Consider the following 14,334-nt stretch of genomic DNA (forward strand, 5'->3'; position numbering starts at 1 on the left):
GGAACATCATGATTTCCAAAGAAGAAGAAGGCAGGGTGAAGCGCAGGGACAAGGTTTCAATCAGAGGATGTGAGTGTAGAAAGGCCTGGACATGAATTCCCTTCTAAGGACCCTCTTGTCCACCCAAGGCCGTGCTCCACAGTGGGTTCTCAGCAACCGTGAGGGAGGGACAGTCATGGCCGGTATACTGTCTTCTCTTGGGATGGGGCCAAGCCTTCCCGTCAGCAAGATGGGGGCCTGGCCTACCTGTGAGAAGATCATGACCAGGGTCTTCTCGCTGCCACAGCCGCTGCCCCTTTTCCTTCAAGTCTCCCATGCTGAGAGTGACACTGTAGAAGGATCTTCACTCCGGAGGACAAGAGAGCACTGTGGACATATCTCTGAACCCACAATGTCACCCAGGCTCAGACCAAAATTCTCTTGTTGGAGAAAGTACACAACCCAGCAAGTTTGTCTAGCAACTCTTCAGCCTCATTTTAGAAATTCATGCTCTAAGGCCTTCTGAGTCACTCAGCCAAGTAGGGATTGTGCTGTCCAGAGGACCAAAGAGCAGGATCAGCAGCCAAGAACTGTACCGACCTCTCCTCAGCCTCATTCTTATTGCTACAGTAATATTTTTCTGCTTGTATTTGCCAGAGGAAGGGCCCTCTACTGGTAAGGAAGCTGAAGCCACTCTGGGCTTCTTGTGTGAAAACCCCCTCAATTGGAGGTGACAAGACCGAGGGGCAAATGCTTCCCCTCAGTTGGTCCCTGCTCCATGTCCTCTTACCTAAGGTGGAACCACTTTGACAGCTATTAAAAAGATAAGCAACTGCTTCTCATTTAAGCTTCACTTAGCTGTGACTAATCTAGAAGAAAACCCAGCCTCTTTTCAATCCCCTGCAACATTTCCAGAGCAAGCTTCTCACTGGTAAGCTCCCCTGTCATCCACCAGAGGCTATCACAGCCCTCCAGGGAGTGTGCTGTCACCAAGATATTTCGTGGTGCCACAAGCTACAGAACCAAGTTACTGAAAACACCACACTCTTCCTCTCCCCCAAACCTGCACCCCCCAACCTGGCCTGGGGCTTCAGATGCTAAGTAACAACAATCATGTTAAGAGATCTTTATTATTCAAAAAATAAATAAGATAATCACAAGTTCATTCTGGAAACAATGGGGACTACAGGTAGATACAATAGGTATCCTTTAAATACAGTCATTTCTCAGGGAGGAGTGTGCAGCCTCGGAGCTGACTTCTCTTCCCCCCCACCCCCCACCCCATCGACAGTAGTGGAGACAGGAACAGGGTTGAAATAAGATACTTGATGAGCAACAGCCTGACTCAGTGTGTGTGTGTGTGTGTGTGTGTGTGTGTGTGTGTGTGTAGGAGAGAAAGAGAGGATGAGAATGAGTGTCAGGGTGGCTGGTGGGGCAGGGTGGTTCTCTACTGCCTTATACTTCCTAAAGTCTGCCCCACCTCCACCAGGGCCCCGGGGACCCAGAATCCACCATGATTGAATGTGAGCTGAAGCTCCCCGTTTCCCTTCGGCATCTTCACTGAGAAATCAAATACATCCTCCACTGAAAGACACTGCATGCAAAGAAACAAAACTAAACTTGGCTAATTTTCTGCTGTTTACTCAGAATTCGAGCTGTGCATAATGGTGTCTTTTCATAGGACTTTGAATGTCTGTGTCAGTGGAGTTGCTGCTTCAGAATATAAGCTCTTATGGATCAGGGCCTGTTGGGGTTTCCCCTGCCCGGTAATTTACTCATTGCAGCCCTACATGCCTTGGGATGTATAATAAATAGTTCTCCGTCAGGAGGATACTAGGGTTATAAATAGGCAGTTCAACGGGGGAGTGGTCTTAACTGCTTTCCTGGATTGTGAAGACCACCAGCATCAGCCCAGCTGCTGCCTGCTGGCTTACACCGTTCAGAGTTTGAGTAAGCCAAATGATGTGAAGCCGGTCCCGTGGCTCACTTGACTTGGATCAGTCACATTGACAAACACCGAAGCACCCGGTTGCAATTCAAAGACTCCTCCCAAGTGAATGGATTGCTGCCCGCATGGTTTGGAAGAACTGTGGGTGTTTGCAGCTCTCAATAAGATTCTCTCCGATCCACTTGGGGACTTCAGGCAGAGGCTGGCTATAAATGGAGCTTGACTCAAAGTTTCCCGATTGGAACAGAAGGTGACTTGGGTGTAGATGTAATAGAGTCCTTGTCTTTTCACGGCCAGCTGTTTCCCATTTTCGAGGGTTACCAGGTTGGTGCTTAGGGTGTAGTATCCTTTGGGGGCCCACTGGAGAACTGTAATGGAGAAGGGGGAAAGCCGTGGTGAGGTTGTGCATACGTGATTCAGATTCTCACAGACAATAGAGTTCCATACTGGATACTGGCTTCATACAGGAAGGCAAGTTTGTGGCATCAGAGAGTCTGAAGGACCCCTCCAGCCCTCAGAGACTATGGAGGAGCCACAGCTGACCAATCAGCCTGGGCTGTACTGTTGGACAGAGCTGGGTTCCAATCCAGATCTTATTCGAGCTTGGGCAAGTCAATCCCCCTGAGACTCGCTGTGCAGACTAACTCAAGTAACAGAGCACAGGGAGTTTCCTTCTCCCCTTAAAAGCTCTAAAGCCAATTGACCCTTGAACTTCAGACAATGTGAATGACTTAAAAAATCCCATGTCATAAATCATGCATGCCAAAATGCTTTAAAGCCTTGCTAATATCAACTTTCATATCTTGCTTTCCTTGAATTTTCTAAAGTCGAAGACTTGCTGATCTCTCTCACTCAGCCGCAGCATAGAGCAAAGACAAGACCCCCATTTCTTCCTACCTGATCGGGCTCTTGCAAACCCAATCTGCCTCCCACAGCAACGACTAAAATTAGGCAAGGAAGTATGAAAATAAATCTGTCATTTCACTGTGTGTTTTGATCTCCCATTGTAGTGGGCGCCACCAACTTGAAAGTGCCTGTATTCTTGTGGCTAAGCCAGAGTACCCACCAACAATGTGCCATTTTCTCAACTGAGATGTTGAGTGGGTTCAAAGTAGTGTGTGCAGCCGATTTCAAATCTCAGCTCCCACAGAGAGTGAGGCTGCGGGGGGTGGGGGTGGGGAGAACTGAAAGTACTGATGCATTTGCTTCCTTGAGCTGTTTCTTTTTCACTCCTGCTTGGTGGTCTTAGGGCTATCAGGGTACAAGACTTTCATAATCAGGAAAGGCATCCTGAAATACCTGACATTGCTTGGGCCTCCAGACCACTCTAGAAAGGCTTCATTATGATGTGTTCACTTTTAGACCATCTGTTCGAGAAAACACGGGCAGTTTCCCTATCTTTCCATCCACAAGGTTTATTGTTATCAAGTCCTTACCTAATTTTTGTCCTTGCTATAAGAGGTGGGTCAGGATTGGAACAGCATGACCAAGTAGGTCTGAGAGGTTTGTGGCTGGGGTAGGGTAAGAAATGTGGCTCTCTTCTCATTTGATCCTCTGCAAACCTACCGGGATGCAGACTGTCAACTATGCTAGGATCAAGAGCCATCATGGACCTTTTGGCAGAATGTGGGAGCACCATGACATCTATACCAGGCAAGCTATTCTTCTAAGAGGTGTCTCTGTGGCTGGCATCCATCCAATCCGGATGAGAAGGTATCATGTGGATGACCACCCTGGACATGTCGGTATGGTTGTGATATTCTCCCCTAAGTGTATTTTCTGAGAAAGGGGTACTGGCAGAATTACAAAATATTGTGGGAGTAAGTGTTATTCAAAAAGGGCTTTTTGTTACTCTTCTGACAGCTATAGGGAAGTCAGTTAAGGAATGACACTTTAGATTTGTACAGTGCTTGACAGAATAACTTTCTTCCATGTTAGCTGATTTGATGCTCAGAGTCACCTTGTGAAGTAAATGAGACAGGAAACTGCTGCGTAGGTAAAGGGACTTGCCCAAGGTCACCCAGCAAGTGGCAGTCATGGTTCTTAAACCTCAGTGTTCAAAACCTTTCTATTCGGTGCTCCTACTCCTGTACCATGATCCAGGATAACCACCTATGTGTTACGCCCACTGAGAAGCCCAAGCCACCTCAGAGATGAGGCTGTATCTCCTTTCTTCTCTCTCGGTTTCTATCTGTTTCTCTATGTCTCACACACATGTACATGCATATGCACATGCACACACACACACACACACACACACACACACACACACACTGCTTAGAACTCCATTCCAGAGCACCGTGCTAAAGTTTTCAAAGACTGCTCTAATGTTGTTAGCCTGCATTTATGTAGACGGGAGATTTTATGCTAGTGTGTATATTTCCACCCGTTTATCAGATGGGCCACATTCTCCAACACCAGCTAGTATGAGGTACAAATTTGGGAAAAAAGATCTGAGGGCTAGAATCATGGCAGAACGTATATGGAAAGAAAAATCATTCAGAGTTGAAAAGATTCCAGTATGTCGTCTATTGTTACTTCATTGGAAAAATCTAACGTCCCGGCACCTATTGATCTTTGTAGAATGATTTTACCTTTAATTTCCCTAAGGTTGGCCCCAAAGAGGCGAGAGTTAATCATATGAGGATTGGAAGATGGCAGGAAATACCCCTTGAGGCCTATTTACACACAGTGAAGAGGGGTTAGAATGAGGGATGCTCCCAGTCAAAAGGTCACTACCTGCCATCTCTTCTATGTTGTCAGCATAATGGTCCCTCCACCCAGTAATTCATCATTCAGAATCAGCCACAGAGCAAGAACCTAATGAGAACATCGGGATTGCTTTCCACTGCCTTTTGTCCCTCCAAGTCCCATCTGTGCATTTGAGCCCACTTTGAAGACAAAGGCAAGCACATGAGACGTGTCTGGGGAGCTTTGTAAATTGGGCCCCAAAGGAAGAGAGGAGCCTAATCGTTAGGCTGCCTGCCCCTAGCCTCCTGGCCTGCCCCTCACTCAGGTGACTGATGCACAGATGCTTTGGACTTACCAGAGGTTGTTTTACTACTGGCCTCACTGATGACATGTGCCGCTATTTGAGGCTCCTGATCACCTGAAATGAAACCAAAGGCCAACCTGTCAGGCCAAAGAAACACGAATCTGGCCACCAAACAATTTGGTCTAGTTCTGAAGCTGGGTCATAGAGACTGTACTTAAACAGGTTATGTGAAAGGAAGGATAAGATGGCCTGAAATCCCTCCCACAGAGGGCAAAGTTTGTTTCTAAAATCTGATGAGTTCCACTGAGCCCAATTCTTCCAAGAGTAGTTCAGTACTTGACTTCACTTTACATAGATTGACACAGGCTAAAGAAAAGTGATCCTCTTTAAACACATGTTGAATCTTGCTTTTAAGAAAGCTCCCATCCATTGTCATTTTAGTGAGCCCCAAGGTCATGCCTACACACTTAGCTAGTAATATGCTTATGGTGTCTGATTTGGTCAAGCACTGGCCACACTATATCTACCTCCAACTGTTGCTCGTGTAAAAGACTTGCTCCTTAATTAGCTGTGCTGATCTTCTAAGTGCAGACATGATGTGAAAGTTCCTTTTTTTTTCCTCCAGTAATGAGCTTGGAGCTGGACACCTTGTAGGTGTCCTATAAATACTGAGTCAAGTTGTGTGACCTAAATGACCAGTTTTGTTAAGTATATCATTTTCTCAAAGGCTGTTAGGCAGCACCCACATGAACTGGTTCCTCAAATTTCATGGCAATTAAGACAATTTGGTACCACTCAACATATTTTACAGTCATTCTGAAAGCAAAGCCTTCATGGAAATCAGGCAACCCCTTGCATTCAGACCAACAGTTAAAGCAAGGTCTTTGCCTCAAACAACAGTATCTGTATCTCTATATGTATGAATGCATTTCTTTGTGTATATTAAATTTGTACAAGCCATACCATCTTTACACTGACTTTGTGATATCGTAGTCTTTCTAACAACATCCATCTACCAACACTCCATTTCTCCCATACTCAGCTGCTCAGGTCACCCCAGGAATAATTATATTGGTTTTGGGTGCTACATTCTAACAGGAAAAGGGAAGTCAGTGTGTCCAGAAAAGGACAGGAAAAATCCTGGAAAGGGGGAGCAGTGGAAGACACTGAGGAGGTTTATCCTGGAGAAGAAAAGGCTCAGGGGCCATGATTGCCATTTTCAACATCTGAACAGCTGCTGTGTAGAAGAGGAATTATATACTTTGTTTAGTATGGCCCCAAAGATCAGAAGTCGATTCAGTGAATGGAGATTACAAGAACAAATTTCAATTCCAGAGAAGAAAAGACTTCTCTTGAATATATAGTAACCTTCTTTTAATTATTGGAGTCATTCAAAGATGGCCCAGGTTGCTTTATGAGCTAGAAGGTGTCTAGACATGTTTGTTCAGAGGGGAGATGGTCAGTGCTATTGTGAAGGAGATTCATGACCTAGGGATGGTGCAAGATTTGAGGTCTCTGTCAAGAGGTCCCTTCAACTCTGGGATGTTTGAGATGCTCGGACGTCACGAACAGAGCAAAGAACAAGGCTGTCATACTTCTTGATCCCTGAGGTTCTACTGGCTGTGGTTCCCCATGAAAAACTGTTATCATTGAGTGATGAATGACACCACTACCAAATGCTGACTATCTGGTCATCTTATCCTCTGTAGGTGGCACTAGGCTGTATGGTTGCTATAAGGTGTTGAAACTAATACAATTTCTTCATACTTGGTATTGTCAGCACTAAAGGAGCACAGCCTTCCCTGTAAATATCCTTTCCAAGTAACAGGCACCAAGGAAGGTGTTGATTTCGCAGCTGTGTTCCTGCTTTATTTCCAGGGCTAAAGGTTCCCTGATTCAACTTGGCGTTATTCAATAAAGTCAGCCTAAAGCTTCCTTTTCGCTTTTAAGTATTCATAGAAATGGTAAAGAGCAACCTACCTTTGTGCATTTCGAAGTTTTTTTCTTTCTTCTTTACTTCTTTGTTTTGCATTATATCCTAAAATAAGAATCACAGCAAAAGGTCATTTTGACAGGAACTCTGGTGGGGGCCTTTAGAGGGAGGTTGCATGCATTTGACATCTGTCATTACTCTGTTGTCTGTTTCTGGTGAGGATTATCGTATAGACTCTGATCCTGCATTAATTCCATCCTACTGTAATTCAGAGCCCAGGGCTTTGACAGATGAGCTGACAGCCCAGAAAGCCCAGGGGTAGACCTGGAAACAGAATTTGGGCTCTGTTATTGTGCCAGGCCAGAGGTTTCCATCCTGACCCCTCCTATGACCCCAGCCTCCCCAGCTTTGAGAGATATTGACAAATAATGCTGAATGGGAAGCTGATTCTTCCTTGGGAAATGGTAGATAGAATATTACTAAACATAAAACATGGTGTGTATCTATTAGAATAAAATTAGTCTGAAACCTCTTAGGAAATGGAAGTAGTAAGCTTGACATTGGGAAGAAATCCCAAACCCTGAAAAGACCCTCAAACATTTTTTTTATTTTGTTGTCCATTTCAATGGGCTGAAGAGATTCTCTTGTTGTTGGTTGCCTCATGTGGCCTGTTCTTATTTAGAATAATCTACATAGAAGAAACCTAAGTAATCGCTCAGTGCAGCTGAGATTCCAAGGCAAATACAGTACTTCTTAAGGGGTTGCTTCTCACTAGCAACTGCAGGATGGTTAGAGGCCCTTACGAAAGCTAGCAGAGAGTGTCATTTACACAGGTTGGAAGGTAGTAAAGGCTGCTGTTGCCATTTAAAGATACTGAATAAAAGGCCTGGTGGGCTTAGCTGGCAGGCATGAGGTCACCCAAGGAGTCTGAGGCTGAAGCTGAGAATAGAAACTATGAGATCACACTCCGAGGCAGGGCTTAACCCACACCATCACCCTGTGCTCTGAGCACAAAGGAGGAAGGCAATAATATTTTCACATCTTTGGATAATCAAAGGCTTGTGGTCCTTCCCATTACTGGAGTCAATTTTCCACAGCATCCTTCCTTTTTGTTCCTCCCTTAAAAGGAATTAGTGTTGTTACTACTGAGGGGCTCAGGTGTCAGGTGTGAGAGTGTAAGTCATGGAGCCTAATGGGCAGCCTGCACCTCAAAATGCTTGCACGGGGCTCAGAGCTTCAACTTTCCACTTGAGCTCAAGGGTGGTGGCGTGAAAGTGCACCGACAGGAAAATGTTTGTAAGATAATAAGCCAACAAAAGAGTATTTCGTGTCTTTTCAAAAGATGGAGTGTGATGATCGAAGTCGAGATACTTTTAGACTAGGTGGTTGCCCTGGTGTCAGGGCTTGGCTAACATGAAAATGTGAAGTCAGCAAAGTTTGTCTTTTATGCGTCCGGCCTTGCCTTTCTGTGAACTTTCCCCCAGCCACACGCCCCAGAGCCTTCCCCCTCCTCTTGCTTCACTCCCCACCTCAACTGACAGACTTTTTAAAGTAGATTTTAGAAAATCTGGAAGGAATTATTTCTCTCTTGGTGGGAACTCGATTGGCAGGGATGGATAGGTTGATCTTTAACTCTAAAAAGAGAGACTCTGACCTTATCAAAGACATTGTGGGCATTGGCCAGCAGACAATCATGGAACTGATCATTCTAGCAGGTGGTTGGGGGGGGGAGGAAGATTTAATGTGAAATTATACTAGTTAAAATGCTGCCTTCATTTACCTAATGTCAGCCATGAATTCCATCTTCTGCCCACAGTGACAGCTCGGTCCTACCTGCCTCAGGAAGTAATTAGTTCCTTGTCACTAGAGGTGTTCCAACAGAGATGGAGGGACTGCTGGGTAGAGACTGTGGGGAGAAGCAGCAGCTCTGGGTTGATAATTGGATCTGATGATTTTGAACATCACTTCCTGAGATTCAAACCTTGGGTTGCTCTGAAGTAGTCAGATTGTGAACCAGAAGGGAAGCCTGTTAACATTAGCTAAGAATATAAATGATCCAATTTGGGGTTATTTTGTTGTTGGTCTGTTGGATTAAAAAAAGTCCACAATATTTTGTTTTAGAATGAGAAGTTTTATGGCATGGATATTGGAGTGGGGTCAGTCATTGGAAGAGGAAGGGGAGCTGGAGTATTTTGGGTCCGACTGTCGTGCGCATCAGAGGTGCAGATGACATTGACTTGGACTCCACCCCACAGCAGTGGAGGCAAGAGGCTTCCTCTGTTTCACAGAAGGCACTCTGGTGGACATGCCTGAGAAGGTCTGCCTTTTCAGAATATGAAACTTGGGAGCTGCCACTTTTTTCATGCAAGTATAAGCAGAGAGACCAAACTGACTTTTTCCTTGCTTTTCTCCTGGGTAGCTGATTTGGGAAGCTTTACATATCTGACTGGAAATAGAGCCATGAGATATTGGCAATATAACTGTAAAACTCTCAGTAAGAGGGAGGGAAGAAACCAACAACCATTCTCAATGCCTTTGGGGGAACTGGAAGCTGATCCCATAATTATAGAATGTTGAAGCTGGTAGTGCCTGGCGGAACATCTCAGCCCTCTCATTGGATAACTGAGAAAAATGAGGCCCAGAGAGGTGAAGTCATTTGCTCAAGATCACACAGCCAAGCACATTTAATATGCTAAGCATTGATCTCAAAGTGGATTTATTCACATTTAAATTTGCAACACCTTCCAATATTCTGTAATACTGGCCAGAAGCCTCAAGGAACCAGAGAAACTTAAATCATTTCCAAGCCCTGCATGTAAAGAGTTAGGAGTCTTCCTCTAAAACCTGTATTCCTGTGGAGAACCTAAAAGCCAGCCACAGATTTGAGCTGCATTCTGATTCCCATAGGTGACTCAAGGATAAGCTCCCAGAGTCCTCACTACTGGATTAAATGACATACCAGGGACAGTATAGGAGGACAGGAAAAAGCTCAGAAATAAGATCTCAGGCCCTTCCACCCCTGGGTTAAGTTACACATTATCTGTATGTGATAACTCCTGTTGGTTTCTCTAGATACCCACCCACCTGGCACAGCGCTGTCCTCAGCCTGGATGTGGCCTCCTACTCACAACCCCCAAGTCCCCTGAGGGCCCGAGGTGTTTAACTCTGTTCTGAGGGGAAAACAGGCACAAAGATTTCTAGATGCTGTTCTGGAGAAAGAGCTCCTAGACCCCTTGTCTATGACGATGGGATTAACATTGTAGGCACATCCTCAGTAAACTCTCCCCAAACTCTTGCTTTAGGTACCTGTCATAGGTCACTGATGGAGAAGAAAATGGCAACCCACTCCAGTATTCCACCTGGGAAATCCCATGGACAGAGGAGCCTGGTGGGCTACAGCCCATAGGGTCCCAAAGAGTCAGACACAACTTAGCGACTAAACAACAACAGCATGAACCACCGCAGTGACTTAATGCTGGGCACCAGTCTGTTGGGCAAGACAACTTTCAACGCTCTCTGCCTCGGGTCTTGATTGGCCCTAGAGCAGACTGGCTCCATGAGCGGGTGGTATTCTCCGGAGTCTGATTCGAGTGGCACTGAGACAGTCCATCACCCATTGCCCACACCTCTCCTCACAGTAAAAGGAAAAGATCTTACTTACATGGTACCTGAAATTCCATCATGAGAGAAGCAAAGCGTTCCTTCACATGTGAAGAGTCTATCAGTGTTCAGAAGTCCCCATCACCCCCAGGGAAGGCAAACCCTTAACTGGTGGCCTGCCAGCACTGCAGTGGCCAGTGTTTATCACTTCCCTGGGAAATGGGGACCAGACCCGGGGTACTCAGTGGGAAGGCACCAAGATTTGGATGGAAAGATAAGAAAATGCAAAAAGCAAGCATGGTGGACTTCATCTTTTCCCCCCAAGGCATCCGCTTGTCTGAGCTCATGTGCATGTGTGAATGTGCCCAGGAGAGTGTGTATTTTCTCCAGAGAGAGCCTTTTTTGTTCTTCTTAAGGGTATTCCTATGAGCGAGCACACTTTATACTTTCCTTTCCCTTTTAACCATAGGGTTTTGGCTTCATTTTTGCTTTTTTATACACACACCCATATACACATGTGTACATATGTATGTCTACCTGTATCTATAGTATATACCTAACACATGTTTAAACTTTTACATGGTTAGGTTTTAGTTTCCCAACCTACCAGTTTCCCCCCCTCCAAAACTTTTCAATGATATTTTTCCCAACGACTGAGGGCCTTACCTTGACCAAGTCTTCAAACCGGCTTCTAATTTCCTCACAGTTCAGTAAGGATAAGGACCCCTCTCCTTTATTGCATCTCTGTATCGTTTTCATGAACACAAAATCTTCATGAAGATTCCTTTCGTCTTCTATCTATTTTTGAAATGACAGAGACATGAGAAATTGTAATTCTGAAGAAGGCAGCTATAATGATGTCTGCCTCTACAATCACTTCCATGGCCTCAGCAACACAAGGAGGGCTTTGCGAATATAAATGGGGAATGATAACATATTAGTATACTGGACTGGGGCTTCCCAGGTGGCTCAATGATAAAGAATCTGCCTCCCAATGCAGGAGACTCAGGTTCAATCCCTGGGTGGGGAAGATCCCTTGGAAAAGGAAATGACAACCCACTCCAGTATTCTTAATGAAAAAATCCCATGGACAGAGGAGCCTGGCGGGCTATAGTCCCTGGGCTGCAAAGAGTCAGACACTGCTTAGCAACTAAGCAACAATACTGAATTAGTGATATTTAGTATTAACAGTTTAAAGAAAATGTGATGTTGCCTGAAACACTAGGTAGAAATCATAGCTATTCTAATGAAATTTCATTACAAAGTGTACATTTTTCCATGTACATTAGCAGCAACATTCTTTAATGGTCATATTTCCCATTGCTTCAATAATGATAGGTCATTATAAACACAATCTATAAAATAGTTTTCTGGTGAGCTAATTTGCCCACTTAATTTTAACATTTGTGATCCAGTCCTTTATAAAAAGAAGGGGATTTGCAATGTGTGTCAATTACTCAAACTCTAATTACATCTCTCTCTTTTTAACTTTCGGAGAAGGCAATGGCACCCCACTCCAGTACTCTTGCCTGGAAAATCCCATGGATGGAGGAGCCTGGTAGGCTGCAGTCCATGGGGTCGCTAAGAGTCGGACATGACTGAAGCGACTTAGCAGCAGCAGCAGCAGCAGCTTTTTAACTTTAGTATTTGCAAAAAGCATTTGCATTTTTAAAGAAACCATCTTTAATTCCCTAAGTTGAGATATTTTATTTTCTGATGTCCTAGAATAATTAAATGTATGGAAGTCACTTGTTTAATCAACGAATTCTGTGCCATTTTCTTGTATTCAGATTACACTTTTAGATTCAAAACAAGGTCCAGTTAGCCAACGGCTTTCACTGTCATTAAGAGAACACCCAAGCGCCAGGGTAAATTTGAGTCTCTGTGTGTGTATGTGTTAGTTGCTCAGTCATGTCCGACTCTTTGCGACCCCATGGACTGTAGCCCACCAGGCTCCTCTCTCCATGGGATTCTCCAGGCAAGAATACTGGAGTGGGTTGCCATTCCCTTCTCCAGGGGATCTTCCCCACCCAGGGATCTACCTAGGTCAATATTTCCCCTACTGAGGCTAGGGGAAATATTTGATTGGCAGGGCATTTGATTAGCAGAGCCCACCAGCCCACAAACAAACAACCAGACACAGAATCCTACTCTTTTCTAAGCAGCGAAACCTAAAATTTGTAGTAACCCAGTGAACTGCCTCAATTCTGCCTGCCCCACCTTATCCTGATAGAAAACCTTATGGTCGTAATTCAAGATTGGCAGCTCAATAAAGACCCCTTGAACATCCCTGAGAAAACACAGTCTCCAGATGCTGTGCATCCACAATTCCCACATCCAGACCAGACAAATAATTGATAAAATTTCTCTTTTTCATCCATGATTGATATTTTGTCAACACAGCCAGTAATGCTTATCAGTGGAGGTGGGTAAACACATGGAAACACGATAAATCCTAATGGTAACTTTTTCTTAAGAATGCAGAGCAACCTACTAACTTACTCCACTCTTTTGTTCTGTAAGTCCGGCTATTCAAGAATGCAAAACATCTCAGAGGGAAACTGAGCAGCTTACAACTACAATCAGCATTTGAGAATTATACAGAGACCACCACTTCCACTAAAAGATTGCAAATTGGGGACTTCTCTATGTGTATGTTAACCTGAAGCACTATGAATTTTCAGGTCAAATTGATGCTTTCCTTCTCTAGTTGAAAATTTAGAAGAAAAACAGTTGTCTCCATCAGAAGAAAAAATTGTTTACTTTTTAAGCTAAACGTTAGCAAATCATTATAGCTAATATCTCCATGGTGCTTATTTTGTGCCTGGTTCTGGTCTTAGCTTGAATTTAATCTATGAGGTGAGTGCCATTATCATCCCCATTTCTCAGATGTGGAAACTGAGGCATAGAAATGTAAAATAACTTGCCCGGGATCAGAAAAGAAGTAGGGGATTGAGTCAAGATTTGAACCCAGCAGTCTGACTCCAGAGTCAAGGGTCTTGACCAAGAAAAGAACAGAAGATCTCACTAAGTAGACCACAACCACTATGCCATGAGACCATTTATCTATTTGGGTTCTTAACACTGTCCATCTTTTGGGTAGCACTAAATCCAACCAACCCACACATCAATAAGAACCCTAAATTTAGTTAATGAAGACCCATGGTTCATCTTACCTTGTCCAATCTTCTGTGAAGATACACAGCAAAAAGCGCTGACCCAATCATCTGGGTGATAAGAAAAACTGTAAGTAAATACATAAAAATTTTCATACTGACAGGTGGTCCAGTGGCCACAGAGCGGGGAGAAGGTTGACTGTATGTTTCGATCATGCTGCGTTAGAGTTGAAATGATGTCTTCTGACTGAGAAGGTGGCAGAGGCAGCATGAGAAGACTGTCAAAGTGGCCACCTTACTCAGGATTAGTTAAGAGCGCACAATCGTTGCAGCCCACACTTCCTGGAAAATGTGCTTCGCAGTCTTCGCTCCCAGCAAAAAGTTACGTAAAGGTTTTTTTTTTTTTTTTAACCTACCCATATCATTCACTTCCAGGCTTTCCCTTTCATTAGTAAAGAAGAAATAAGTTTCTTCTTCCATATATTCATTCTTGCCTTGAAATGTCATAGACTCCTTAACAGACAATGGCAGTATTTTCCTATCACTGTCTAACGTATGGGGTTCACCAGTTTCAAGGAAAGTGACAGATGAATCCACCAGCAATAGGCTTATTTCAATTTCAATCTTACTAATATAAAGCGGGAACCTGGTAGATGGAGAAAGAAAGAAACACCAATGAAAGTTTGGATTGATTTTATGGCTGGCTTGCTGCTGGCTCCTTAAGATTTCTTTCATCTTTAAACCCAACAAAATCCCTGTGGCA

At 44.2% G+C, this 14,334-nt stretch overlaps 1 protein-coding gene across 2 annotated transcripts; it reads right to left on the bottom strand.

Annotated features, from left to right (window-relative positions):
• Window positions 1-1,090: 1,090 nt before the first annotated feature.
• CD40LG (CD40 ligand) lies at window positions 1,091-13,816 on the bottom strand. 2 transcript variants are annotated; one of them, XM_081564939.1, is made up of 5 exons: window positions 13,632-13,816; window positions 11,122-11,253; window positions 6,903-6,960; window positions 4,974-5,036; window positions 1,091-2,295 (listed from the first exon to the last, which is right to left on the bottom strand). In XM_081564939.1, the coding sequence occupies exons 1-5, from the start codon at window positions 13,785-13,787 to the stop codon at window positions 1,919-1,921; spliced, it is 786 nt and encodes a 261-aa protein (XP_081421065.1). In that variant the 5' UTR covers window positions 13,788-13,816; the 3' UTR covers window positions 1,091-1,918. The 2 variants fall into 2 exon arrangements, with proteins under 2 accessions (XP_081421065.1, XP_081421066.1); XM_081564940.1 differs by lacking the exon at window positions 4,974-5,036.
• Window positions 13,817-14,334: the final 518 nt, after the last annotated feature.

This window comes from Giraffa tippelskirchi, chromosome X (genome assembly GCF_054371585.1).
Source record: "Giraffa tippelskirchi isolate mGirTip1 chromosome X, T2T-mGirTip1v1.2.pri, whole genome shotgun sequence".
Classification (NCBI taxonomy): domain Eukaryota; kingdom Metazoa; phylum Chordata; class Mammalia; order Artiodactyla; family Giraffidae; genus Giraffa; species Giraffa tippelskirchi.

Excerpts from the sequence above, each read along its gene's own strand:
- CD40LG (XM_081564939.1), bottom strand. The coding sequence starts at position 13,787 with ATGATCGAAACATACAGTCAACCTTCTCCCCGCTCTGTGGCCACTGGA. Across the intron at positions 6,961-11,121 it reads GGTTTGAAGACTTGGTCAAG|GATATAATGCAAAACAAAGA; the intron begins GTAAGGCCCTCA and ends TTCTTATTTTAG. Across the intron at positions 2,296-4,973 it reads CAGTAGTAAAACAACCTCTG|TTCTCCAGTGGGCCCCCAAA; the intron begins GTAAGTCCAAAG and ends TCTCCATTACAG.